This window comes from Carassius gibelio, chromosome A19 (genome assembly GCF_023724105.1).
Source record: "Carassius gibelio isolate Cgi1373 ecotype wild population from Czech Republic chromosome A19, carGib1.2-hapl.c, whole genome shotgun sequence".
Classification (NCBI taxonomy): domain Eukaryota; kingdom Metazoa; phylum Chordata; class Actinopteri; order Cypriniformes; family Cyprinidae; genus Carassius; species Carassius gibelio.
The window spans coordinates 7,760,358-7,786,936 of NC_068389.1; the positions used below are offsets into that span (position 1 = coordinate 7,760,358).

Genomic DNA, 26,579 nt, shown 5'->3' on the forward strand with positions numbered 1-26,579 from the left:
TGAATTAATTGTAAAGGTTTGATAGAATTGGCTGGAAGACCTGCCAAGAGAGCATTGCAATAGTCCAGCCTGGACAGAACAAGAGCTTGAACAAGGAGTTGTGAAGCATGATCCGAAAGAAAGGGCTTGATCTTCTTGATGTTGAATAAAGCAAATCTGCAGGATCGGACAGTTTTAGCAATGTGGTCTGAGAAAGTCAGCTGATCATCAATCATAACTCCAAGGCTTCTAGCTGTTTTTGAAGGAGTTATGGTTGATGTGCCTAACTTGATGGTGAAATTGTGATAGAACGATGGGTTTGCTGGAATCACAAGCAAGTTCTGTCTTGGCAAGGTTGAGTTGAAGGTGATGGTCCATCATCCAAGAAGAAATGTGTGTTAGACAAGCTGAGATGCGAATAGCTACCGTCGGATCATCAGGATGGAATGAGAGGTAGAGTTGAGTGTCATCAGCATAGCAGTGGTATGAAAAGCCATGTTTCTGAATTACAGAACCTAATGATGCCATGTAGACAGAGAAGAGAAGTGGTCCAAGAACTGAGCCCTGAGGCACCCCAGTAGTTAGATGTTGAGACTTGGACACCTCACCTCTCCAAGATACTTTGAAGGACCTATCTGATAGGGAAGACTCAAACCATTGAAGTGTGGTTCCTGAGATGCCATTAGCCAGTAGGGTTGATAGGTGGATCTGGTGGTTAACCGTGTCAAAAGCAGCGGACAGATCAAGCAGGATAAGTACTGAATATTTGGATTCTGCTCTTGCCAGTCTTAGAGCTTCAACAACTGAGAGCAAGGCCGTCTCAGTTGAATGTCCACTTCTGAAGCCAGATTGGTTGCTGTCAAGGAGATTGTTGTGTGTGAGAAATGTAGAGACTTGTTTGAACAAGTGTTTTTGCAATAAAAGGGAGAAGGGAAACTGGTCTGTAGTTCTCTAAAAGTGATGGGTTGAGGTTGGGTTTCTAAAGTAGTGGAGTTATACGTGCCTGTCTAAATGATGAGGGGAAAATGATGAGTTAAATGATGAGTTAAAATGATGAGTTACGTAGCTGATATGTCGTTGCAATGTTACTGATAATTAGTAGAATGTCTACCAGAAGTTAAACAAATTGTCAAAAGTTATCAGGAGAAAAGTTCAAGCAAAAAGTGTGAGACAAGTTGACAGGGACAGTGGCACTGCTTCAAAGTAGATTAAATATGCTTATAATTGTAGATAAACAAAACATTTTACACAACATGTAAATTTGATTAAAAACTGTATTGGAGCGTGAAAGAGCTCTGGCTGAGAATTGTTCATAGCAGTCAGTAACCTTGGCAATGTTCCTGTCAAACAAGATCCGTTATTAATTTGTTTGCTCCTACTAGCGCTCTGGTTTATGGAAACACAATGTGTGTCACCCGCTGCTTACATCTGCAATTCACAACAAAAAGCTTTCTGTTAAATCTTTGGCTTAGAAATGTTGTGACAATAGATCTAAATTATTTACTTGAACTGTAATAATAGATATATAATTATGGATATAGTGCTTGAAACACTATGAACATTAACAAATATTACAAATGCTAATCAAACTCCAGGTTCCTGCCACATGACGTTGTCAAAAAAGTCACATTTGATGAAAACCCTCACTGGGACGCTCGATGTATTCTGAGTTCACTTTAATTGAACAAGATTACAATCCTGAAGAGAAGCAGCAGAATCACTCACACATTTTTATTGTACTGTGACAGTCTGAAACACACACACACACACACATCCATCACTGTTCAGTCCCACTCAGAACTCATTCACCTTTAAGGGCACAAATCATCACTAAGTGAGGTTCACCGCAGGGGTGGCGATATACTGGTAGACTGGTAGATGGTCTCCATCGTTCATATGATGTTTACTTTCTTTCTTTACTTTTTCTGTCATTTGAATGCATTTATAAGCATTGTGCTTTAAAAACAAGTGATTTATAATGTTTCGAAAGCAAATAATGCACACCTGGGGTGTGGCAGCACAGAACTCTTATACTATGGCTACCACACCTCAAGAGATTGTTCAGACGTTGTATTTCAAGATGCTGGTAAGGTTTTGTCCATAAAACTCTGTCTTAGATTAATTTCTTACACATCTCATCCCATGCCTCTGGTGCTAATTACAAAATGTCCTTTTAGACCTAGTCATGCGGCCATTGAAAGACCTTTGAAATAACTGAAATAACTTGGTGAAGTGATATGGACATGTAATGCAGTCAAACATGTAACTACGTTAACCATGCATTTCCCTGAAAATAACTGCACACCTTAGAACGTTCTTCAGTCAATCACATTCAAGCATACAACAGCCCCCGTAGTACTACATGTCAAAATGCCGGTATTTGCAAGTGTCCTCGTAAAATGCTGTGGGCCTATTTTTCTGCCGCAGGCCCTGGACGTCTTGTTCAGATAGATGGCATCTAAAGCAAAAAAATCTAAACCTGGCTGTAACCCTGCTAGAAATCTTATAATGGGCCGTGGTTGGATCATCCATCAAAACAATGTTCCAAAACAAACACCAAAATCAACAAAAACATGGGTCAGTGAGCACAAATGAAGGTTCTGCCATGCCGTCCCAGTCCTCTAACCTCAACCCTATAGAAAAACATTGGGGAGGACTGAACAGGAGAAGCATCAACATGGACCTCTGCATTTGAAGGATCTGGATAGATTCTGAATGGAAGAAAGGTCTCTAATCTCCAACCGCATCAGGCATTATAGAGAAGACTCAGAGCTGTTATCTTGGCAAATGGAGATTGCTAAATGTATAGAATAAAAGGTGCCATTAATTGTGACCGACGTGTTTATTTAACTCAACTCATCTCAACTTTATTTAATATAGCACCATACACAATACCATACAATATATCAAATATCATCAACATTAACACCGTGTAAAACATGAATTACAGCACAGAAAAGACCAGACAGAGCACAATTCAACTACAATTAAATGCCAGAGAAAAAAGAAGGGTTTTGAGTTTTGCTAGAGTTTTGATGTGGCAATGCCAAAGGCTCGATCTCCCCTCGATTTAAATCTATCCCGAGGGACGTTTAATAGTCTTCCAGGATTGTGAACGGATAATAAATCTGACCTATTTACAGGAGCTAACCCATTCACGGCTTTAAAAACCAGCAACAAGACTTTAAAATCTATTCTGTAACGAATTGGGAGCCAATGCTAAGATATTTGTATTTGGGTAATGTGCTCTCGTTTATGTACACCAGTAAGGAGCCTAACAGCAGCGATTTGTATCTTTTGGAGTCAGTTAAGAGAGGCTTAATTAATACCCATATAAAGGGAATTACAATAATCAAGCTTTGTTGAAATCGTTGACCCTTTCAAAGTCCTTACAAGAAAGAAATGGTTTTACTTTAGCTAAGACACTGTGATGGAAAAAAAATGGTTCATACCACCATACTGATGTGAAATTTGACAGCACTATCAAAATGATTTTTTTTAAATGGGATATTCAGGCCTTAACATCTGCTATAAGCCATAAGCTATCAGAGTATCCAAACCCATGTTATAAGATCCCTCGGACAGATTTGGATATCATCTACTTAACAGTGGAAGGAGATACCAAGTTTCTTAAAGATCAGCCCAATGGAAACATATACAAGGAGAATAAAATCAGAGTGAGAATAGAGCCTTGAGGGACACCGCCCATAAGAGGAGCTGCATCTGATGTAAATTCACCAACACTAACAGAGAGCCTTCTATTACTGAAATAGGATTGAAACCATTTGAGAACATTTCTGCGAATGCCCACCCAGTGCTCCAAATGAGAGATCAGAACAGAGTGGTCAATAGTATCAAATGCTGCCCTCAGATCTAACAGCACTAACACAGCAGACTTGCCAGAATCGCGAGACAGTAAAATATAATTTAGAACTTTTACCAGTGCTGTTTCTGTTGAATGGTTTTTCCCAAAACCCAATTGGAACACTTCGAAAATATTGCTATTAAGCAGAAAGCTCTGTAGTTGGTGAAACACTATTTTCTCTCAAATGTTAGACATTTATTTCTTTGCTTCTTATAGCCCACTCATTATTTCCATGAGTTCCAGTGATTTATTTGTCATGAAGTACAGTTTTGTAAAAGTTTGTGAAATATGTTGTGTAAATCAGTTTGCTTTTCAACAGAGCATCTGTTCCTTGAGACTCCACTTGTTTTTGATTATGGAGAATATCCTCTCCACATGGCCTGTGGATGATGGAATGCTCAGGAAGAATGAGACTAAAGACAGCACGTTTAGAAGATCTGCTGCTTGAAGCACTTCTATCCACTTTTTAGCTGTGTCTGTATGCTGCCACTGGTCATGGTCTTTCAGCTTCTCCAAAACAGAGTTGGCAGTGACACTCACATTGTAAAGTGCATCCATGGTGATCTGTAGCGTTTGAATTTCAGTTCAATTCAATTCAATTCAATTCAAGTTTATTTGTATAGCGCTTTTTACAATACAAATCGTTACAAAGCAACTTTACAGAAAATTACGTTTCTACAATATTTAGTAGTAGCTTATAAGTGGTGACTGTCAGTTTGTGCACATATGAAAGGATTTTTCAGAAACATTAATAACAAGAAGTAGTCAGCCAGACGATGAACATTTTCAAAGGTGAAAAGCTCTAACTCCTTTAGTGTACTTTACTATCCTAGGAACTACCAAAAGTCTAGCGTTTTGTGACCTTAGGGAGCGTGATGGATTCTAACGTGGTAGAAGGCTAGTTAGGTACGCTGGAGCTAAACCATTTAGGGCCTTATAGGTAAGTAATGATAATTTGTAACTGATACGGAACTTAATAGGTAGCCAATGCAGAGACTGTAATATTAGGGTAATATGGTCATATTTTCTTGACCTGGTAAGAGTCTTTACCAGGAATTAAGAAGCTAATTCCGTATTTTCTAATAATATTACCAGGGGGCAACATGTATATTGAAAATAGAAGGAGACCTAGGATGGATCCTTGTTGCACTCCATATTTTACTGGTGATAAATGAGATGCCTCCCCATTTAAATAAACAAAATGGTAACGATCGGACAGGTAGGATCTAAACCATCTTAGAGCCTGCCCTTGAATACCTGTATAGTTTTGTAATCAATCTATGAGTATGTCATGATCTATGGTGTCGAACGCAGCACTAAGATCAAGTAAAACTAGAAATGAGATGTAGCCTTGATCTGACGCAAGAAGCAGGTCATTTGTAATTTTAATGAGGTTAAATGTCTCTGCAACCTTCTCCTTATCACCAAAGGTAAGTTTCCCCGACTGGAGACAACTGTTGCAGATGAAAAAGGCAGTTGTCCTCAGAGAAGAACCATTTCTTGTCATAGCTGATGGCAGTTCTGAGGAAGGCTTTGAACTCCTCTTTGGCAGTGTTTTTCTTCACTATCTTTGAGTCACTGACTGACTGTCCAATGAAGTGATTTGTTAGCACAGTCAGCACTGACATAGCTGAAATTGTTCTTCACAGTGCGACAAACACAGGCCAACTCAGCTGCAATAACCTAAAAGTAAAAAAGCAATGATGAAGATGAAGATGAAGATGATCCCAGTCATTAGCATCAAAGTGAACTATCATAATGTGTGATTTCTGTCCTACAGGGCAGGGCATCACATTAAAACAAACGTGCAACAGTACAACAGGCAATGGACAGCAGGCCATATAAACCATGCTATCTTGGAAAAGAGAATATTTAGTGAATATTTAATATTTAGTGCTTACCAGCTAAACCTACACTACTAAATACCAATGTGCCAAATCCAGACTGACATAGTCTATGGAAATGTAATGGTTCAGCCATGAAACTTGCAAAGCTGGGGAATGAGAAATGAGATCTGCTGTGAGGCTATAAAGGCTTTTTCCTTCAGCTGCAGTACAGAAATGGCATGGCGCTGTGCTTACAGGTTTCAGACGCTGAGACATAACGCTTACGAATACATTCAGCAGCTAGTGGAGAAGTTGATCAAAAAAACTTCCCTGTAGAACTGCTTCTGCGTGTAATCACATTTACTTGAATGCATGGCTGTCTAAACATCACATGTGGCACATCTCAGTGTTTCACAGGCATGAACGTACACCACTGGTGTCTCTGCTAGGAGCTTTAGACAGCTATACGCTCTGCCTGCAGTACTCTCTTGATTGAAGATATACGTTTGGACATAGCACTTGCTTTCTCCGTGTGTCATTAGCTTGTGTATCTGACATGAGTGAAGCCCTCCTACCCACAGCATTGCTCCTCATTATGACACTGTCAGCTGGATCCATCGCCACCGAGACTTCAGGAGTAACACTCCAGAGAAAATACTGCATTTGTATCACTTGTGTTTGTGTGGGCAAGAACAGAACAGCTTCCAAACAACACTTCAGCTGGGCCTGTACTGTACATGTGTTACCTCCAAGACCTACAAGACAGCTTCTGCTAAATCCATTTCAACAGTTGCTGTTGCAAAGCCCATAGAAATGCTGTCAATGTACATTACAGGAGTAGTTTACTTCGCTCAAAAATGAAGATTTGCAGGAGATTTACTCATCCTCAGCTCATCCAAGATGAGTTTGTTTCTTCACGGGAACAGATCGGTAGAAATTCAGCATTACATCAATGGCTCCTCTGCAGTGAATGGGTGCCGTCAGAATGAGAGTCCAAACAGCTGATAAAAACATAATAATCAACAAGTAATCAATAAAAATTATTGTGATGTTTTTATCAGCTGTTTGGATCTCATTCTGATGGCACCCATTCACTGCAGAGGATTCACTAGTGAGCAAGTGATGAAATGCTACATTTATACAAGTATGTTTCCATAAAGAAATAAGCTCACTTAATGGCCTGAGAGTGCATACATTTTTGAGTGAACTATTAATTTAAATGATGTTAGTTTATCAGTGAATCCTTGTATACTCACACAAATGATGGTTAGTGATTCTGAACAAGCAACGGGTTTCATTTCTTGCCAAAAGGTATTACCAGAGTGACTGTTGAGTCACTTTTAAGACTTTAAACTTGCATACAAAACAATGAATATTTTATAGGCCATCCAAATCTCATCAAAAATGTGTAGTCACATAACATCCACTTTTCAGATACAAAAAAAGAAAAACATTCTCCCTCACAAGTCAAATATAACCCGTTCTCTCTCATTAAACTCAGATGATTTACATAATGTTCACTGTTTGTGTGGTATGCAGAAAACAATCATGCTGAGCATCTGACATGCAGAAGTCTCCCCACACATCCTTAATTACAAAGCTGTCTTGATACATAGTTAATTTTGATTTCTCTCAGAGCAAAGCAATATTATTGTAAACAACAAATACACAGTCCGTTCTGAGCTGATAACAGGAGTCATTATTTCATTTCTTCAATGCATTGCAGAAGCCTGTGCCTTTAGTGTCTGGCATTAAGTGATGTGAGTGAGCTGCTGTAATACTGCACTTCAAACAGATATTCTCATACGATTTTTAGAAAACGGACACAAAAAGAAAGCTGTGAACGACAGAGGGGGGAAATGGACATTACATGCTATTGACAAGCACTGTAATAGAAGACTGGACTTCTCTATCTCCCCTCAGTGGCCAGACTGTGTCCACTTCAGATCTGATTCACACAAAAATATCACAGATTGTGTATGCTCTTACATTCACGTTTTTAACGTATGCAGCCTTATCTATTTGAATTCACGTGTATTTCTAAAACATTTTTCCAGTTGCGCAGCTTACAGTATTTGTTTACTTTATTTGCAGACAACATTCCAGTGTATTTATTGAATACTGCGTGTATTATATGTTATCCAATTGTTTTGTTATTATATTAAAGTATATTGTTGTTGTTGCTAATAATAAAATAATGTATAATAATTTATATATATATATATTTTTTTCTTTTTTCTTTTTTTTTTTCTTCTGTTTTTCCTGATGAATTAAGCACGCCCACATGCACGCTATCAACACCAATGAGACACGACGTGCAAACGAGCCGCATAAATAAATAAATAAATATAAATAAAATATTATTAACTAACAGATTTAGTGCAAACCGGCTCAGGGTGAGACGGGGACTCGAGCGCGCGCGCGCACGCGAGCAGCAGGAACACCCATCAACAGATCCGGATCTGACACGAGGACTGAGGAACTTCAGCAGTTGTGCAGCCGTGAGCTGGAGACAGTCTGATGCAGGAATAAAATCACTCAGCAATGCAAGGGAGAAAGGGATAAAAAAGTAACTGCGCGACTGCTTCACAGCACAACTTCCACGTCCGCGCTGAAGATGAGGGCAGCGCAACACCAAAGGGCTTGAAACGGGTAAGTCCACTGTGGTGATTTTTTTTTTTTTTTTTTAGTTTATACTGGTTTGGAAGGAGACAGATCGTATCTGCAGCTCTTTTATGTTAGTTTCAGTGTGTAAAATCGCAATAGTAACCGCAGCAGGTGTGAAGCACAGTGGGTGCCGATCCAAACCTGTTATCGCTGGTCCGAGGCTCGCGCGCGTCTGAGTTCCTAAACGCGCACTAGTTTGGAAATACGCTGGGTTTTAATACAAAGCCTTTATTTAACGCGTCTCATTACTGTTATATTTCTAATTCTCTGTAGCTGAAACTATAACACGGACAATTGAAGTGTGATTTCGGGCAAATCAAGATTTATAAAGATTTATTTAAGAATCAATATGAGGTGTCAAAATTATGTTGAATAAAAACTGGGTTTCATTTTACCAGCACACTAATAAATCCATCTCGTATCAGTCATGCAAAAACAGTATGATTTTAATCAAATCGTTTTTAAAGCTGTAAACTGAAAGCATGATTGTTAAAGCACTTACTGAGAGTTGTATGACCCTTTTATAATATTTTTTAACATGATTGTTTTATATGCTTACCAGATCATTATTTGTAAGTTCAACTATAGCTAGACTTGTCATTGTCATTCATATACGTCTGTTGTATTGTAAATGACTGTAAGCTATTATTACAAGTTGAAATGTATAGGTTAGTAGAGAAAAAAAAAGATCATGTAAGTAGTTTGTGTGTGTTTGATACAGGTGAGTGTGAGATGATCTGAAAATCTGCTGAGATGGAAAAGAGCTCTGAACTGCTATTACAACCTGTTCAAGTGACACAATGGCCATTTAACATGTTTCATTTGGTGGATTGGATAGCACAAGTCCTTTGGATACTGGATGACATCTGGGTCAGTTTTAATGACACATTTATCTTTAGGATGTGAAACTACCCTATCCTGACACTCAGTCTAGCACATGACTTAAAGTACATTTCGTGCTTTAACACAGTCTCAATCAAAAACTTTTGAAATAACACTATGTTTGATATATCTAAAAAATTAATTCAAAGCCTGTTCGAGCTTACTGAATGGTACTTGTTTGGTTGTGACTGTTAAACTGTGACTTACATTCAGTAACATGCACAAATGGGAGGTCTATAGATGTACTACTGCACGTGAATCACGCTTGCTTAGTGCAAGTGTAAAAAAATAACAAGGATAAGCTTGCTTTTTGGTAACTTCTCGACACTCCCTTAGTTTTTCTGTCCAACTTCATTTATTAAACTCATTCATAAATGAAACTCTGGAATCTGAGGGTGCAAAAAAAATCGAAATACTGAGAAAATCACCTTTGAAGTTTTCCAAATGAATGCTTAGCAATGCATATTAGTGATCAAAAATTATGTTTTGATATATTTACGGTAGGAGATTCACAAAATATCTTGATGAACATGAACATGATCTTTACTTAATATCCTACTGATTTTTAGCATAAAATAAAAATTTATTATTTTGACTGATACAACGTTTTTTTTTTGGCTATTGCCACAAATATACCCCAGCGACTTAAAACTGCTTTTGTGCTCCAGGGTCACAAATAATCCTGTATTACTGCTGCTGAGAGAAATGACCCCTTCATTAGAAATGAAACAGAACCTGACCCTCAATTAGTAGTGGATAAATTTACATTTTAATCAGAGTGTGGTGTGCACATCTTTTTTTCTTCCATTCTTCTCTAAATTATACTTATTACATATTCTTGCCTTGTCGCTTGCAACACCTTGGTAACAAGTTTGATTCCAGGAGAATGCATGAACTGATAAAAGTTGCACACCTTCAATGCAATATAAGGCGATCTGGATAAAAGTACACGCCAGATGCATAAATGTAAATGCATATCAAATTCAAATAGTTATTTAAGTTCACACTCATATGTAACAAACATATTAAAATAATATGAATATATGATTCACTTGATTTCTATATCAACCTTTATATAAGTGAAAATAAATAATAGATTTTTTTGGTGCCACTTTTAAATTTTCTAAGTGTTTTGTTGTGTTATATTTTTAGGAGGATTGTTAGCGCAGCTCAGCATCACTGCAAACATAAAACGGAAAGCCGAGTGGCAGAAAAACATTGCACTTATTGTCTTCTGATTTGTTTTACAGTGCAATAGCATGACTAACATCATCATCTATTACGAACAAGCACAAATCGCTCATACTGATTCATGCGTGCCTTTATAAGTCTCTAACTCAAAGTGGCATTGCTGAAATCTCCCCATCAGCACTATTGAATTTCATCTTCCCCGGGAGACACACAGCACGGCAGCGCAGCGCTCCTCATCAGCACCATCACTCATCACTCATCACTCATCACAGGCTCCTGTACGGCAGCCCAACATCTTCCTTCTCATCTCTCAGTCTGTCTGTCTGTGCTGGAGCGTTTGTGTGGCTTGTGCTTTAATATGTCTGTACGGAGACCTCCAGCCTCCTGTGTGCAGTTATGAAGTTCACAAGGAAAGGAAAGCAATGTTACAGGCATCCTGGGATTGATCTGTGCTGATTGCTAATAGTGAGTGATGACAGTCCCCAGGGTCTTCTACCATCGATTCGATAGATCTCAATACACACCCACAGGACTAAATGAATAGACCGGATCCTCAGTGATTGTGAGTGTAATTAATCGTGCAAACAGTTGTGGGAAAGAAACAGCTACTGTAGCAGACAGATCTTCCCACACCGTCTCTTACACTCTTTGCCTTCAGAGAAAAAAAACAAGAGAGTCCGTGTCACACAGCTTCTCATCTCTCTGTACTGGCTTCAAGACATTGGTGCTTGCCTACAGAACTGCCACGGGCTCCGCACCCTCCTACCTCCGCTCTTTCCTATTCATCTCCACCTCCTCCAGAAGCCTGTGGTCGGTAAATGAGCCGTAGCTCATGGTCCCATCGCAGGGAGGCACAAAATCACTCTAAAGGATGGTTTCTTTCACTGTACCCATGTTGGTGGAATGACCTAACTCCATCCGAACAGCCGAAGCCATTACAGTCTTCAAGAAACAGCTGGAAACTCATATCTTCTGTGAGCATCTAACCACCTCCAATAATAATAATAATAAAGATTAACTTCATTTTGAACTATGACTGAAACCTTAGTAATGGTTGCTTTGGATAAAAGTGTTTGCCAAATGAATAAATGTAAATTTAAATGTGTTCACTTCTCTTGTGCAGGATGCAGCATGTGTGCATGTTTGCATTATGCACAAGAATACATCAGTATGTATAAATGTTAAAAAGGACCTATATATGCTACTGCACTGTAAAATAAAATAAGATATATAATTATGATAAATATAAGTTAAATATTACAGTAAAGTAGGACATTCTTCCTCTATATTTGCCCAACACAGGTTGATCCAATGCAAGGTTCTTCTAAGAGCACACAATAATTAACGCTAGATTAGCCGTTTTATGTTCAAATATGCCTTCAATAACACAAGTTTGCTGTTTTACTGTTCAAAAATATGGCAGTTTTTTGTATTTTTTGAAGTTCATGGTTTAAGAGATTTTCTAATACTTTTGAAATAAGCATTTTATGCTCAGTAATACTGCATTTATTTGATAAAAAGTACAAAAAAGTATTTTTTTGTGATTTAAAATAAGTGTTTTCTATGTGAACATGTTGTAAAATGTAAATTATTTCTGTGAAGTGCAGCTGTATTTGCAGCATCATTCCTCCAGTCTTCAGTGTCACATGATCTTCAGAAATCAGTATAATATGTTGATTTGATGCTTAAGAAATATTTCTGATTATTACAGCATTTATTAAGAACAGCATTTATTTGAAATAGAACTCTTTTGTTACAGTTTAAATGTATTGACTGTCATTTTGATCAGTACATCCTTACTTTTATTCCTTTAAAATATACTGATCCTTAACTTTTGATTTGGTAGTACATGTACAATAATCTATTTATGACTTGAAGACATAATAAAATGCCAGTCTTTCTGAGAAAGACTTGCTTTCATTTCAGAAGACTATAGAGAAGTGACTGTCTGAACAGACTGATCCTCAAAAGCCACTGAAGTTTGACTACTTCCCTTGAGTGCTAGATGACATAAAGAAGTGAACACTCTTTCAGACGTTCTCTGTGTTTTTGACCTCTCGGTTAACCCCCAAAACCCACAGACCTCGCTTTAATAAAGCAGCTGCCTCTGCGCTTCCTTCAGGACCAGCAAAAACACCACCCCTGTGAAGTTATATAGTTTGGATGGACACGCTGTTCTTTTGAAACTTCATGTATCACAGTTTCCACAAAAATAATAAGCAGCATTGAAAATAAGAATCATGTTTCTTAAGCATCAAATCAGCATATCTTACTGATTTCTGAAGGATCATTTGACACTGAAGACTGGAGGAATGGTTCTCAAAATACAGCTGCAGATCACTGGAATAAATTACATTTTACAATATATTAAATAGAAAAAATATATATTTTAAATTGTAATAATATTTCAGAATAAATATTGTTTTTACTGAAATTTTGAGATTTTTTTAAATTTTTTGAGAAAAAAAAAACTATTCACTTGATGGGTGGTGAAAGTCACCTACTGTAGTTTTGGAAATATATGTCACATTGCTCTGCTTTACTCAAATGTATTGTGTATAAATCATTTATCATTGTTAGATGTTGCTTCCTTACGGTGACGCATTGCTGCCACACACATATTATTTTTTCCACTCACTTATGTCGTAATAATGAGATGTTATGTCATTTTAACATCATCTTTTCTCATTAATGCACATCTTTTCTTGTTATAACGACATCTTTTCTCATAATAACGAGATGGAATGTCGTAAAAATGATATAATTACAGTATGTTGTTAAAGGTATGTTATGTCAACATAAAGGTATGTTGTAGGACCTCCCGCTAGAGGGCGGACTACCAAAACAATAACAATCGCATGGTTTGATGACGCTAAGAAAGAACGTGGAATGATGGGATTTGTTGTTTTCTACCCAACCGCTGACGACCATCAATCAGGCGGAAAGATAAATCATGGTTTTAACGCGAGTTCAAAGACTTGCGCGAGTAGATCACATCTAGAAAATGCAACTCCGATATTGATTTAACTGCAAATATCTTACAAATTGTACCTTTAAAACTACATCTTTTTCTTGTTATAACGACATGTCATAAAAACAATGTGTTTTCCGTTATTATAGATGGTACATTATAAATCGCCACAGTCTGACAAGAGATTGCATTTATAATAGAAATCGGAGGGCAATTTTGGATAGAAATGCCTGCTGCTATTTGAAGTTTATTCATCCAACATGATAGCACCAGTTATCAGTCGTCATTTCTGATGAAAAATATAAATATACTGTACATATAAAAATACATACTTAAATATACCTAACAAGAGAGACAAAAATCAGAAATGCCATTTTGCTCAGATATGCTGTTTGAATAAAATGATGCTTTAATTTCACAAAAGGTTGTCTAGCCATTGTAAGAAGGTTGATTACTGAATCCTCTGGCATGAGAAGTCTTCATAAATCTCCTGTTGCATTTATTATACCCATGTTCATTTGAGCGCACTGGACCTTACTCTGCCATTGTGTAGAGAGCATGCTTCATTTGGAAACTTATCCATGAATAGAAAAGAAAACACCATAATTAATTCCTCCGCTTTATGGTTCAACTTCTGTTATGACGTGAATTTACTGCATCCCGTGACTCGAGAGCAATTAAGACTTTCAAAGCCATTCATAAAACCTATTTTCTTCAGTTCAGTCAACTTTTTCAATGTAATTCCAATGCGAATTCCAATGAATGGTGACAAAAATGAAGCAAAAGCACCATAAATGTATCAGAAAAATAGTCTATGTGACTAGTCCACATACTTTGGTAAAAGTGCTTACTGAGGAAAGAATATACTTAAGTGTGAACTAAATGTAATGTTTACAGAGACTAAGTTGCATGTAAATAGCAATTAAATGGAAATGTTATAGTTTAAATGCACTGTAAAAAATTTCTTGTTGTTTTTACAAAAACTTTTTGGCAGCTGTGGTTGCCAGAATAATTTTGTAAAAATACAGAAAACTGTAAACACATTTACGACAAAAACTGTTAATTTTACAATATAAAGCTGTAATTTACAAACAAGAAAATGTGAATATAAACCAGTAAATTCAACAACACACAAAATTAAATCTGTTTTGTACCTTGAAAATACTGACAACCACCATAATAATAAAGATGGTACTGTATAAGAGAAAGCCACATGAAGTATCAAAGCTCATCACAAGTAGCTTCACCACAAGCAGAAGAATATATTAACATATAGAAGGTGCACATTTATGGAAACACAAAACACCATCATGGTAACACACGTGATACTTAAATAATGCAAAAAACTTTCATTAAGCAACAGAAGATGTAACATAAAGCTCAAATGTACATAACTGATAACAAGAACTATTTAAAAACATGATTATTTAAACAAAATACTTTCAAACGTGGAGTGTCACGCAGGGAATTCTGGGAATATCAGTTTACAGTTTTAGACTGTAAATTATACATTGATTTGTTCTTTTTTTACTTCTAAAAGCTGTATCATTAACAGAATTTTACTGTAAATTTACATTAAATGCTTTGTTAGATCTTTTACAGTTTTTCCCTGTATATAGTACGGGAACTTACTGTTAACCTATTATCAGTTTTTTTCCGTAGCGTTTTTACAAAATTTTACAGTTAAAATTACACTTATTTTTTACAGTGTGTATATGAAATGTAATTAGCTTTATTTTAGATTGCTTTTTGACCCACTTAAGTAGGACTCACATAAGTATCTTCATATGTAATTTCATAACTGGTCTTTAAAATATGGTTATTGTACTGACGAGCATACTTTTATGTAATTTCTGTTGAAACTTGTATGTCATGTATTTAAATATATCTGCAGTAATGAATTTATTACATTAAAAAAGTATTAATTCTTAAATATTAACTTAACGTTGTTCATTTACATATGCTATTGACATTAATAACACAAAGCTGGTTGAAAATCAGTGTACTTACCATTTTATTATATACTGTGTGTGGGGAACTGTTTTGTTTGTGTTGTGGTGGATTTCCAGTGTGTTCTGGACTAATTAATCTGTTTTTTTCTGTAATAATTTTGTAATACTTGGCGCCTTGGGCTTAGCAACCTGGAGTGGGAACTATAGAGTAAGTCTTCATTAAAATCTTCCTCTTTTATCTCTCAGAGCTCATCCATAATGACCACCATGAGCCGGTAGACCGTGAATCTGTGGAGTGCACAGCCACGCACAGTAGAGATGTACCAAGAGGTGGCTTTCCTAGCAGGCAGCACCGATCATCAGTTTACCTCCTTCCACTTTAACCCTTTGGAGAACCCGCATGAAATCAGCAGCAAAAAGGGTGTGTTTTACAAACGTGCACAACTGCAGTTGAAGCCCGGCGTACAGGAGGACGAGGCGCACCGGAATCGAGGAGCTGGAGCGGACGAAGGTGCTTTAGTTGCTATCATCAATGTGGGCGGCATCCGTTATCGCATACCGTGGTCCACTCTTGAGGAGTTCCCATTGACGCGTTTGGGGAAGTTACGCAGCTGCAGCAATGCAGAGGAAATACTCGACTTGTGTGATGACTATGATGCACGCTGCAACGAGTTCTTCTTCGACCGAAGCCCCAGCGCCTTCCGCTCCATCGTCACGTTCTTGGCGGCCGGGAAGCTTCGTCTGCTGCGGGAGATGTGCGCGCTCTCCTTTCAGGAGGAACTGATGTATTGGGGTGTGGAGGAGGCCAGTCTGGAGTGGTGCTGCTTGAGGAAGCTCCGTCTTCGGCAGGAGGAGCAGCGAGAGAGACTCCGGCTGGAGGAGGAGGAGGCTGAGCTGACCTCGCCCCAGTCCTGTGAGGAGGCGCCCGGAGTCGGGAGCCCAGAGGAGGAGCGTCTGGACGGTTGCATGCACAGCCTCAGAGACATGGTGGAGAACCCTCACTCCGGGATCCCTGGGAAGATTTTCGCCTGCCTCTCAGTGGTCTTTGTGGCCATTACGGCAGTTACACTGTGTGTCAGCACCATGCCTGACCTGAGGGAGGAGGAGGAGAGGGTGAGTGTACATTTTAACGTGCCAGACTTAGGACTGTTTGATCTGGTTGTGCTAGTAATCCAAAAAAGTAGTCGATTAGTTACATTGCAAGAAACATTTTCTTCATCAGTATTTTTGTCTTGAATGTATCAGTTAAATGTATCTTAATAACCTTAAACTTTACTTGGGAAGAGGCTAAATTAAGTTCTATTCAGGGGATGTACAGTGTACAAACATAAATCTAATGCCTATGATCCTAACCCTACCTACCCTTTCTCCAAACCTTAGTCCAGTCCTTAAAATTGTAGGTTTATTCCCAAATTTAACTCTGAATCCTATCATTCTAATCCTAACTTTACCCTTATCCGCAAACCTAACTTTGAACTGGATAATCCTAATTCTAACCTGACCCTCAACCCCCAAACCTAAAGCCTGACACACTTTCTCGTCAGCGAGAAAGAAAAAAACCAATTGGCTATTGATCTTAGCGGAAGAGTATACACACACACACACACAAACCGAACTGATGAAAGCAAACCAACGAAAGAGTAAAGAGGGAACACACAGACACGTGTTGTCAATCTTGTCACTTGTCTTGTCACCTCATTTGACCAGAAGATTATTTTAATAATAATACAATAATAATACAAACAGTGGTAACAATGGCAGGCTGCTTACTTTGTTTATCCACAGTTCTAGCTCTCCCAGATATTCCAGACAATTTTCAAAAGGAATTGCAAATTGCGTTTTCATACATGTGTGTATAAATTGTGACACAAACCAAACGCAATTGCAAATCTTGCATTAACGTTTGCGTTTTCGCTTTCTTGAATGTACAGTAAATTTCAGTAAATTTCAAATGGAAAAGCAAGGTTCATTTGCAATTGTATTTCCAATGTCTCACAAGTTATGAGCCTGTCATATTTAAATAGCAATATTAATTACCACGACTGGTAAAAAAATACCTTGTCTGGAAAGTGCCAAGAAGGTTGCACTGTCTGTTCGTTCACATGCATCTATCGGATTGGCAGCTACCTTTAAAGGAGTCTTTTTACCGATTACCTCCATTGAACATCAAAGCATTCACATCTGTGATGTCACCGCCCAATACAAACACGCCCCCTAGTTTAGTCCCGCCTCTGACACTGATTGACAGTTTTCAGGTATCTGAAATTCAGATGCGAAAGGAATTGTGATTCCATTTGAGTTTTGGCAGGTTACTCACATGATGAAGAGAGAGTGGTAATTTATATTGCTATTTAAATATGACAGGCGCATAACTCGTGAGACATGGGAAAAACAGTTGCAAATTAACTTCGCTTCTCCATTTGAAATTTGCCAGTTACTGTGTGTTCACGAAAGCGGAAACGCCAACATTAATGTAAGATTTGCAATTGTGTTTGAATTATATTCCTTCCTACCTAGAAAAGAGGACTTTTTCTGTAAATTTAGGAAATTGTTCCTCGTCATCTGCGCCTGTTTTGTTTGGTGTGCCCCAGGGATCTATTTTGGGACCTTTATTGTTTTCCCTTTATATGCTGCCCTTGGCCCTCATTTTTCAGAAGTACAACATTTCATATCACTGTTATGCAGATGATTCTCAGCTTTACCTTCCAGTAAGGCTTGACAACACTGCTTCATTTGATGTGTTATTGGAATGTGTAGATGATATCAAGAGGTGGATGACAAATAATTTTTTGCAGTTAAATGAGGATAAAACAGAGGTGTTAATTCTCGGTTGTCCGGCAGATTCCTCTCCTGCTCTGAAAGCACAGTTAGGTCCTCTCTCAACGAATGTATGCAAACAAATCAAAAACCTTGGGGTGATCTTTGACTCTTCACTACTCTTTGATAAACAGATTAGTGCAGTTATTAGAGGAAGCTTTTTCCATTTAAGATCTATTGCAAAGTTGAAGAATATTCTTTCAAGCAAAGACCTAGAAGTTGCAATTCATGCTTTTGTAACATCACGATTAGACTATTGCAACTCTCTTTATTGTGGTCTTCCTCAATCTTCACTATCTCGATTGCAAATTGTTCAAAATGCTGCTGCAAGACTTTTGACTGGGTCTAGAAAGAGGGATCATATTTCTCCTGTTTTGGCATCCCTTCACTGGCTTCCCATTAAGTTTAGAGTTGATTTTAAGATCCTTTTGTTTGTTTACAAGGCATTGTCTGGCTGTGCACCAAGGTATATTTGTGATCTTATTGTGCCATACTGTCCTGCTAGGTCACTTAGATCTTCAAATCACTTGCTTTTAAATGTGTCACAAAGTCGTTACAAATTAAAGGGTGATCGGGCCTTTTCTGTGGCTGGGCCCAAGCTTTGGAATGCTCTTCCTTATCATGTGAGGTCTGCTCCTTCATTGGACATTTTTAAATCTACTCTGAAAACACATTTTTATTCTTTAGCTTTTGGAAATTTGTAATTGTTGTTTTTTATAGTGTAGTCCTGCTATGTACAGCACTTTGGATCAATTTTTATTGTGTTAAATGTGCTTTATAAATAAAGGTTGTTGTTGTTGTTGTATATTACAATTAATGCGTCCACATGTAGAAAAAGCTATTGAATTTGTTATTCCTTTTGAAAATGGACCAGAATATCCTTCCATACTCCCGGTTTGCCCGTTTAAATTCCAATCAGAGACTACTGCCACCTGCTGGAATTGGGGAGTTATGTTCTCTCATGCAAGCTCAGCGCATACTGTACACGCTAGTTGGTACACGCTGTAGTCTGCCCAGTGTGTTTCAGTGTGACTTTTTTTGCCTTGACGCAGGCGATGTGATGGCACAGTCAGCTGTCCTCAGCGCTACTTGTTTGGCGTCGGTCTGATGTGTCCCTACCCTAATCCAAACCTTACCCTTACCCCCTTTAAATCTGTGAAAGGTTCACTCACAGTGAATCCACTGACTCAATGATTTGGTTTCAACATTTAACAGCTCATTGGAGAGGAAGATTAACAGTGATATATGATAAAATATAGAGTGATTCGACTGCTTTTATGACACATTATGGTTTCTTGAGTGCCTTCTGAAGCTTGAAATCTCTAATAATACGGATTCATTGTTTGGAAAAACAACAACCAGTTCAAAGTCACATGAATATGAAATGACATGAAATGATGACTGGATTTTCATTTTTGGGTGAACTATCCCTTTAAGACATACACATAAAGGTTTATACTGGAGATCGTGTTTGATTTAGATTTCAGTGCCATGGTTAATTCACTTAAGAATATATGTTTAGCAAAACTGAAGCTAACTTTTTTAATTCATAAAATGCTAATATAAGGGTCTGTGAGTTAGAGTATAGTCACTTAAAATGCCTCTGGGCAAAACTGGACCGCAAGTTTGGCCTTTGACAAAAAACGAGTACTCCTTCATCTCTTAATTTCTCTGCGCATTATGATGTGAATAATTTTCACTGTAAAAAATTCAGAGACATGAGATGTTTGTGTAAGATGTGTGTGTGTGTCCGTGTCTCAGTAGCTAGACTGTGTACTGTAGGGGGATGTTTTTCTGACAGAAACAGGCATGACAGCCTGGGGGACAGCATCTCAAGTCCAGGGCCTGATTTCATGAATATTAAATTAGCCATATTCCACAGAACTATTGTTAAAGCCTGGCAGGTGTTCTTCCATCACACACACATGTGCTTACTCACTCACTCACTCACACACAAACAAACTCACATACACACATTCACACCTAAATCAACCCTTAAAAGAAAATTGTTCACACTTTAGAATTCTAAATATTACAACAATATTTTCATTATTTAAGAATCAATTTAGAGATTAAGGACTTCTCTGAAGAGAGGTTTTAACACTTTAACACAGAGGGGTCGTGGCCTAGTGGTTAGAGAGTTTGACTCCTAACCCTAAGGTTGTGGGTTTAAGTCTCAGGCTGGCAATACCACGACTGAACCCCCAGCTGCTCCCCGGGGACTGCAGCATAAATGGCTGTCCACTGCTCTGGTTGTGTGTGTGTGTGTGTGTGTGTTCACTGTGTGTGTGTGCACTTTGGATGGGTTAAATGCAGAGCACGAATTCTGAGTATGGGTCACCATACTTGGCTGAATGTCATGTCACTTTGACTTTTAAGGACAGTTTTGTCCCCCAAAACACCACAAAGTACACACATTATGAAAAGTATGGACTAACCTAACTGTTGTGTTAAATTTTTAAATAAAAACTTTAACCGAAAAGTTGGGTCAGTCTATATTTGACCCGAAGTCGAGTTGAAACAACCAGGCATTTTTTAGAGTACATGTGCGCACACACTCACACACACACACTCATACACACACACTCACTCACACACACACTCACCCGCACACACACACTCACACGCACACACAGACTCACACTCACACACACACTCTCACACACACACTCTCACACACACACACACACACACACTCATACACACACACTCACACACACACACTTACACACACACACTCACACACACACACTCACTCACACACACACTCACCCGCACACACACACTCACACACATACACGCACGCACAGACTCACACTCACACACTCACACTCACACACACACACACACACACACACACACACACACACACACACACACACTCACACACACACACACACACACTCACAAACATACAAGCACGCACAGACTCACACTCACACACACACTCACACACACACACACACTCACGCACACACACACACTCATACACACACACTCACACACGCACACACACTCACACACACACACACTCACACACACACACACACATACACTCACACACATACACGCACGCACAGACTCACACTCACACACACACTCACACACACACACTCACACACACACACACACACACACACATACACACACACTCATACACACATGCAAACATGCACACACACTGGTTTCCGTGTTTTATGGGTATATTCCATAGACATAATGGTTTTCATAGTTTACTATCCCCTTACCGTAACCCATAGATATACACACTAGATGTGGCCTTGGGGTCCTAAGCATGCATCAAAACCGCCGCCATCTTGGAACAGGGGTCTTGTGATAGGACGTAGCTAGGTAACACTGCGATCTCCGCCTGTACTTCGAATTCATGGACGATGCCGGACTATTGTGCTGCTCATGGATTTTCAGACGAAAGAAATCTAAAATCCAGGCAGCAAGGGATTACACTTCACAAGTGAGAATGTGTTTTATGATACTGAATCATCAAACATATTTATATTTATATACACATACACTTATCTAACACACATACTTAGTGTACACTTCAATTTTTGCACAGAATATACCTGCACACACAATTGTAAAATTGTATATTGTCATTCCTTACCTACTTTTTTTTTTTTTTTTTTATGTGTGTTTTGTTCTGTTGCTGTCATTCTGTTTCGCTGTTTGTTTCAGTCCTTGGTTAGCGACTGCAGCTAATCCATGCTAGTTACCCATTCGTTTTTGACAGTTAGGAAAACCGACAATGAACAGAATGTATTTATATCAATGTAATATGATCATAAGATTTTGGAAATGTGGACTTCTTCTTTTTTTTTTGGTCTCTATTCAGTAGTTTGTGTGATTTAAGGGGGTCCTGTATGAATGTGACTTTAGTACATACTTATTTAATGTGGCAAACAAAAGTATAGCGGAACAGGAATAAAGAAAAGATTAAACAGTCTTTGGCATCTCAAATATCTAACTTATGTTATGTTATGTTATCTTACGTATGTTCCTCTCAAATTTGTGATTTGCATCCTCATGCAAATTCCATTGTGTATCATATTTAATAAACCAATACAACTAAAATGTTTAAATAAACATGGATAGTCAGTCACACCATCACAATTTTAATTGCGATAGTTAATTCAAAGTTTACCCAAGTGCAAGAATGTGACTAATAAACTTAGGCATACTATGCATTATATTTTGAAAAAGTAGATTATGTTAATATCAAAACATTAAATTTTCGCAATGATAAATACATGTCTGACCGTTGGAACAAACCAAAAAAAAAAAAAAAAAAACGATTTATGGTGATTTTATTTATTTATTTATTTTCAAATGCTTTATTTTAACATTACGTTTACAGTATGAAACAGAGTTAGAACACAACAATAATTTTAAGAATAACAAAATATAAAGAATAGAGACATAGAACACTCCAGCAACTTCATAGCACAAAAAAGTAGAGTGTTACATTAACAAAAAAGAAAAGTATAAAGAAAGTGGGCATTACTTAAATGAAAGGAAATCTAAACATTTAATAAAGTAACAATTTTGTAGGTCGTGCAAATTTTACAAGTTCTAAGCTTTATGGTGATTTTATTTGGCTAAGACCTTTGCTTACATTGACACTGATGCATTAAAGAGGAGGGGCTCGACCGTAACCCTTAACCAAACCCTAATCCTAAAGGTAACAAAATATTTAGTTCATGTTGATAATTAATATTACTTAGTACTTATTTTTATACTGTATAAATGACATCTTAAAAAAACTTTTTTTATTATTTTATTTGGTAGCACATTAGTTTAGGGACCAGTTTACTATTAACTAGCTGTTTATTAGCATGCACATTACTAGCACACTGGCTGTTTATTAGTGCATATAAAGCAAATATTAATGCCTTATTCTGCAAGACCATATTCTACATCCCTTAATCCACAACATACCTAAAATTAACAGCTACCTTACTAACTATTAATAAGCAGTAAATTAGGATCTTATTTAAGCAAAAGTTATAGTTGAAGGGGTCCCCAAACTAAATTGTGACCCTTTTTGTTTTGATGGAATTTGTATAAGCATTTTCAAATTAATTTATAATCAGTAATCCTCTGCTTTGTACACCTTACTGGATTTATTATTTATTCCCGGTGTAGCAGTGCATTTTATGATTGTCTGATCAGCCTCATCTCTCCTGCTGTTTTTGTAGTTTTATCGAATTATTATTTTTTATTTTTTTGTAATTATATTTGCCACAACAGAGAGGTTAGCAAAGTCTGACCCCCACACACATTCATTCAACTTTTCATCTTTTTTCTTTTTGGTTGGTAACACAAGGGGCTTGTTTTCAAGTTTAATATTGAACTCATTAAAAATTAATCAGTAGAGCCATATTTGCATCGGTCTCTGTGATCTTCAATCAAAGTATATTTAATGTGCTAATCAAGCCTAAGACATGTAATAACACCAGTTCAATCATGAACGCTCTCTGGATCATTTTAGCTTGTTATTGTACTGTATTTAACGTTGCTAGTGTATTTGGTCTAGATCTGCTGTGCATGCTGCTGAGCAAGCATGTAGACTAGATACTACCAGTAGACACTATACACAGACGCTGTTTTAAGCAATATGTCTAAATAAATAGTGTAGCAGATCTAGACAGGAGGAGCTGGAGGAGGTGGAGGGTTTCAAAGGCACTCAGATGATTGGCTACAGGACCATCTTACAGAAAACACTGAGCCAGTCTGTTTAAAACTTGAACGTCTGCAGAGGACAATCAGCTTGTGCCCTGTTGTAAATCATATGACTGCTAGCACATTGAATTTAAATGACCTTTCACTCTGCAACATCTTTATATGACCCATCATCTGAAACCCCTTGACTGTTAGTGATAATACAACCATCAGACGTGATTAGAGTTTAAGGGAAAACCCAACGACATCAACAATACACCTGTGCCCAGGACCTGTTATAGCTTTTTTCGACCTTTCAGAGCTCTGACTAAGGAGCGTTTGTGTACTGGAGCACAGCCCTCTGACATCAATAAAGACGGCAGAGATTAAAGCAGAGAAGAGAGGGCGAGGTGTCTTCCACAATCAAAGGGCCACACTGAAGAACAGCAGGAGGAATCCAGGGAGCTCTTTATCTTCAAAGAGACAATCAATCACTGCGAGCAATGCATTCTGCTCCAGAACCCCCTCACACACACAAACACACACACACACTCAAACAGACATATGCATATCAATGCGGACACATGCATATACAGTCACTAAGCACTCAAGCATGTGACACACACACACAAATTCAGCACTGGTCCTTTCTCAGAAGAGCTTACTGTAGCAAGCTAGTAACAAATTGGAGAATAGTTCATTGGTTCATGAGACTATAGCCTCATATGCTACAGTACATTACCTACGCTAACGTCACAATAAGTGTACAAACCCAACTCAAAGCCTGAACTCTCAATCCATTCATTATACAACAGCAAACAATAACATTATAACACTAGACACATTATCTGTGGCCTCTGAGAAAACCTGCTGTTATCCATAATGAGTTTGTGATGCGCTAAAATGCCTCAATTAGTGAATTAGTTGAGCGACTCGGAGACAGACTGAAGAGAGAAAACACAAGACGAGTCCTGTTAATCGTTTTTCTCGCACAGGAGACAATGATAAATGCCACGGTTTGGAAAATAATCTTGTTAAAACTTAATTTGTACTAAATATTGTACTTCAAATCTTAAAAGAGTATTTGGTAACACTTTATTTTAAGGTGTCCTTAAGGACATTTAAGTGAATTAAAGAGGGAAACTTACAGTAAGTACTATTTTAAAAGTGCACTTTGTAATAATGTCAAAGTTTTACTTTATATTTTCAAACATTATGTTTTCGTAATCTTTTGTCATGCTGTAACGAAGTACACTTATTTTGATGTATTGCCTAACATACTAAAGCCCATGGAAAGTACTTGATCATTATTTGAACTATAATGTGCGATTTGATATTACATTTAAAGTGATGTATTTAAACACACTGAATTGCAGTCATTACAACTGATGAAATTTTCAATAGAAATAAAAGTATTTTAGTTTACCATAAATGCCTTTCAGTACATATAGCAGTAACACTTTAACTATATTTCAAAGACAAGAAAAGTAATTATGAAATTGCATACATTGCACTCACTTACATGGGTCAAAACAACAACAAAACACTTTAAGTTCAGCTAATTGCATTTAATATAAATGTAAACATTTATACATCTTCATTTAATTGCAAGTGTCCAACATTCAGTTCATGTGTATTACATTTTTAAAGCATGATAAACATACTTGTCTTATTGTACTTTCCTCTTACTTAAAAATTAAAAGGTTTAAATTAAATAAAGCCTATATCTACACAACTTACACACCAGTTACAGATCAGGATTGTCATAAACATTTATTATGCAGTTTGTAGTGATCTCCAAGTGCAACCTAGAGTTATGGATGTTAACACTGGAACAGTTATTGACAAAAATAAAGATTTTACACTCACATACAGTACACACACACCTTCACAACACGGGCAACTGATCCCATCCATCAGCGCTTAAATGCCCCTCTGAGATCCCGAACAGGCTCTGACAAAGAGAAGAGAGCAATATCATAGTTGTCAGTCTATTTAGCTTCAAACGGAGCAATTGACCCTGAGTTATGATGTCTGTCCTGGCAGCCGCTGGGACTGAGCGAGAGAAAGTCACACAAAACATTTGGTTCTCATGTGATTCTTAATGAATGTTGACAGAAGGACGGAGACAAAGCAGTCATGCATGATGAATATTCAAAATATTGATAATATGATTAATGCTAGAAGACGTACTGTAATTATCCCTGTCACTCTTCTGTGTAGGGCTTTACAGTTAATATATCAAAGCCACTGGGGCTCTGGAGCAGTGAAATCCTGCAGTGAAATCACACACTCAGACAAGAGAGCAATGGAAACATTTGACCCTGAATAAGAGAAAGCAGGAGATATATGAGAGGACTGTCAAAGATGACTGACAAACTGTAGTCCAGTTTAGAAGGAGATAGAAAGGAGATGATGAACGGGATGTGCTTCATCCTGAGAACAGTTACACAACTACAACAAAACTGCCACTCGCATGGGTTTACTGTGAGTACTGTGTGTGTGATTTAACACAAACACACTTATAGCACTGTAGTGTAAGGGTGGGCAGATCTGATTGGTCTTAGCACTCCTACACTGTAAAAAATGTATAAAAACCATAAAAAATGCCATAAAATCAAGAATATGTTATTTGTTCACTCTCCTTAACCTTTATTTCCAACCTGTCCTCCAACCAATACGCTTGTATAGGTCGTTTGTCCAAATCCCTAAAATACGACCCATCAGAGCGTATACTACAACTGCGCCCC

The 26,579-nt window shown here is 37.7% G+C and overlaps 1 protein-coding gene across 1 annotated transcript in view; it reads left to right on the plus strand.

The window, feature by feature from the left end:
• The first annotated feature begins 8,079 nt into the window (after positions 1-8,079).
• LOC127935024 (potassium voltage-gated channel subfamily G member 2-like) overlaps positions 8,080-26,579 on the plus strand; it is a 29,848-nt gene continuing 11,348 nt past the window's right edge. Inside the window, exons 1-2 of the mRNA XM_052532608.1 lie at positions 8,080-8,322; positions 15,580-16,446. Coding sequence (XP_052388568.1) covers positions 15,652-16,446 — 795 coding nt within the window. The 5' untranslated portion in view covers positions 8,080-8,322; positions 15,580-15,651. The remainder of the gene's footprint in view (positions 8,323-15,579; positions 16,447-26,579) is intronic.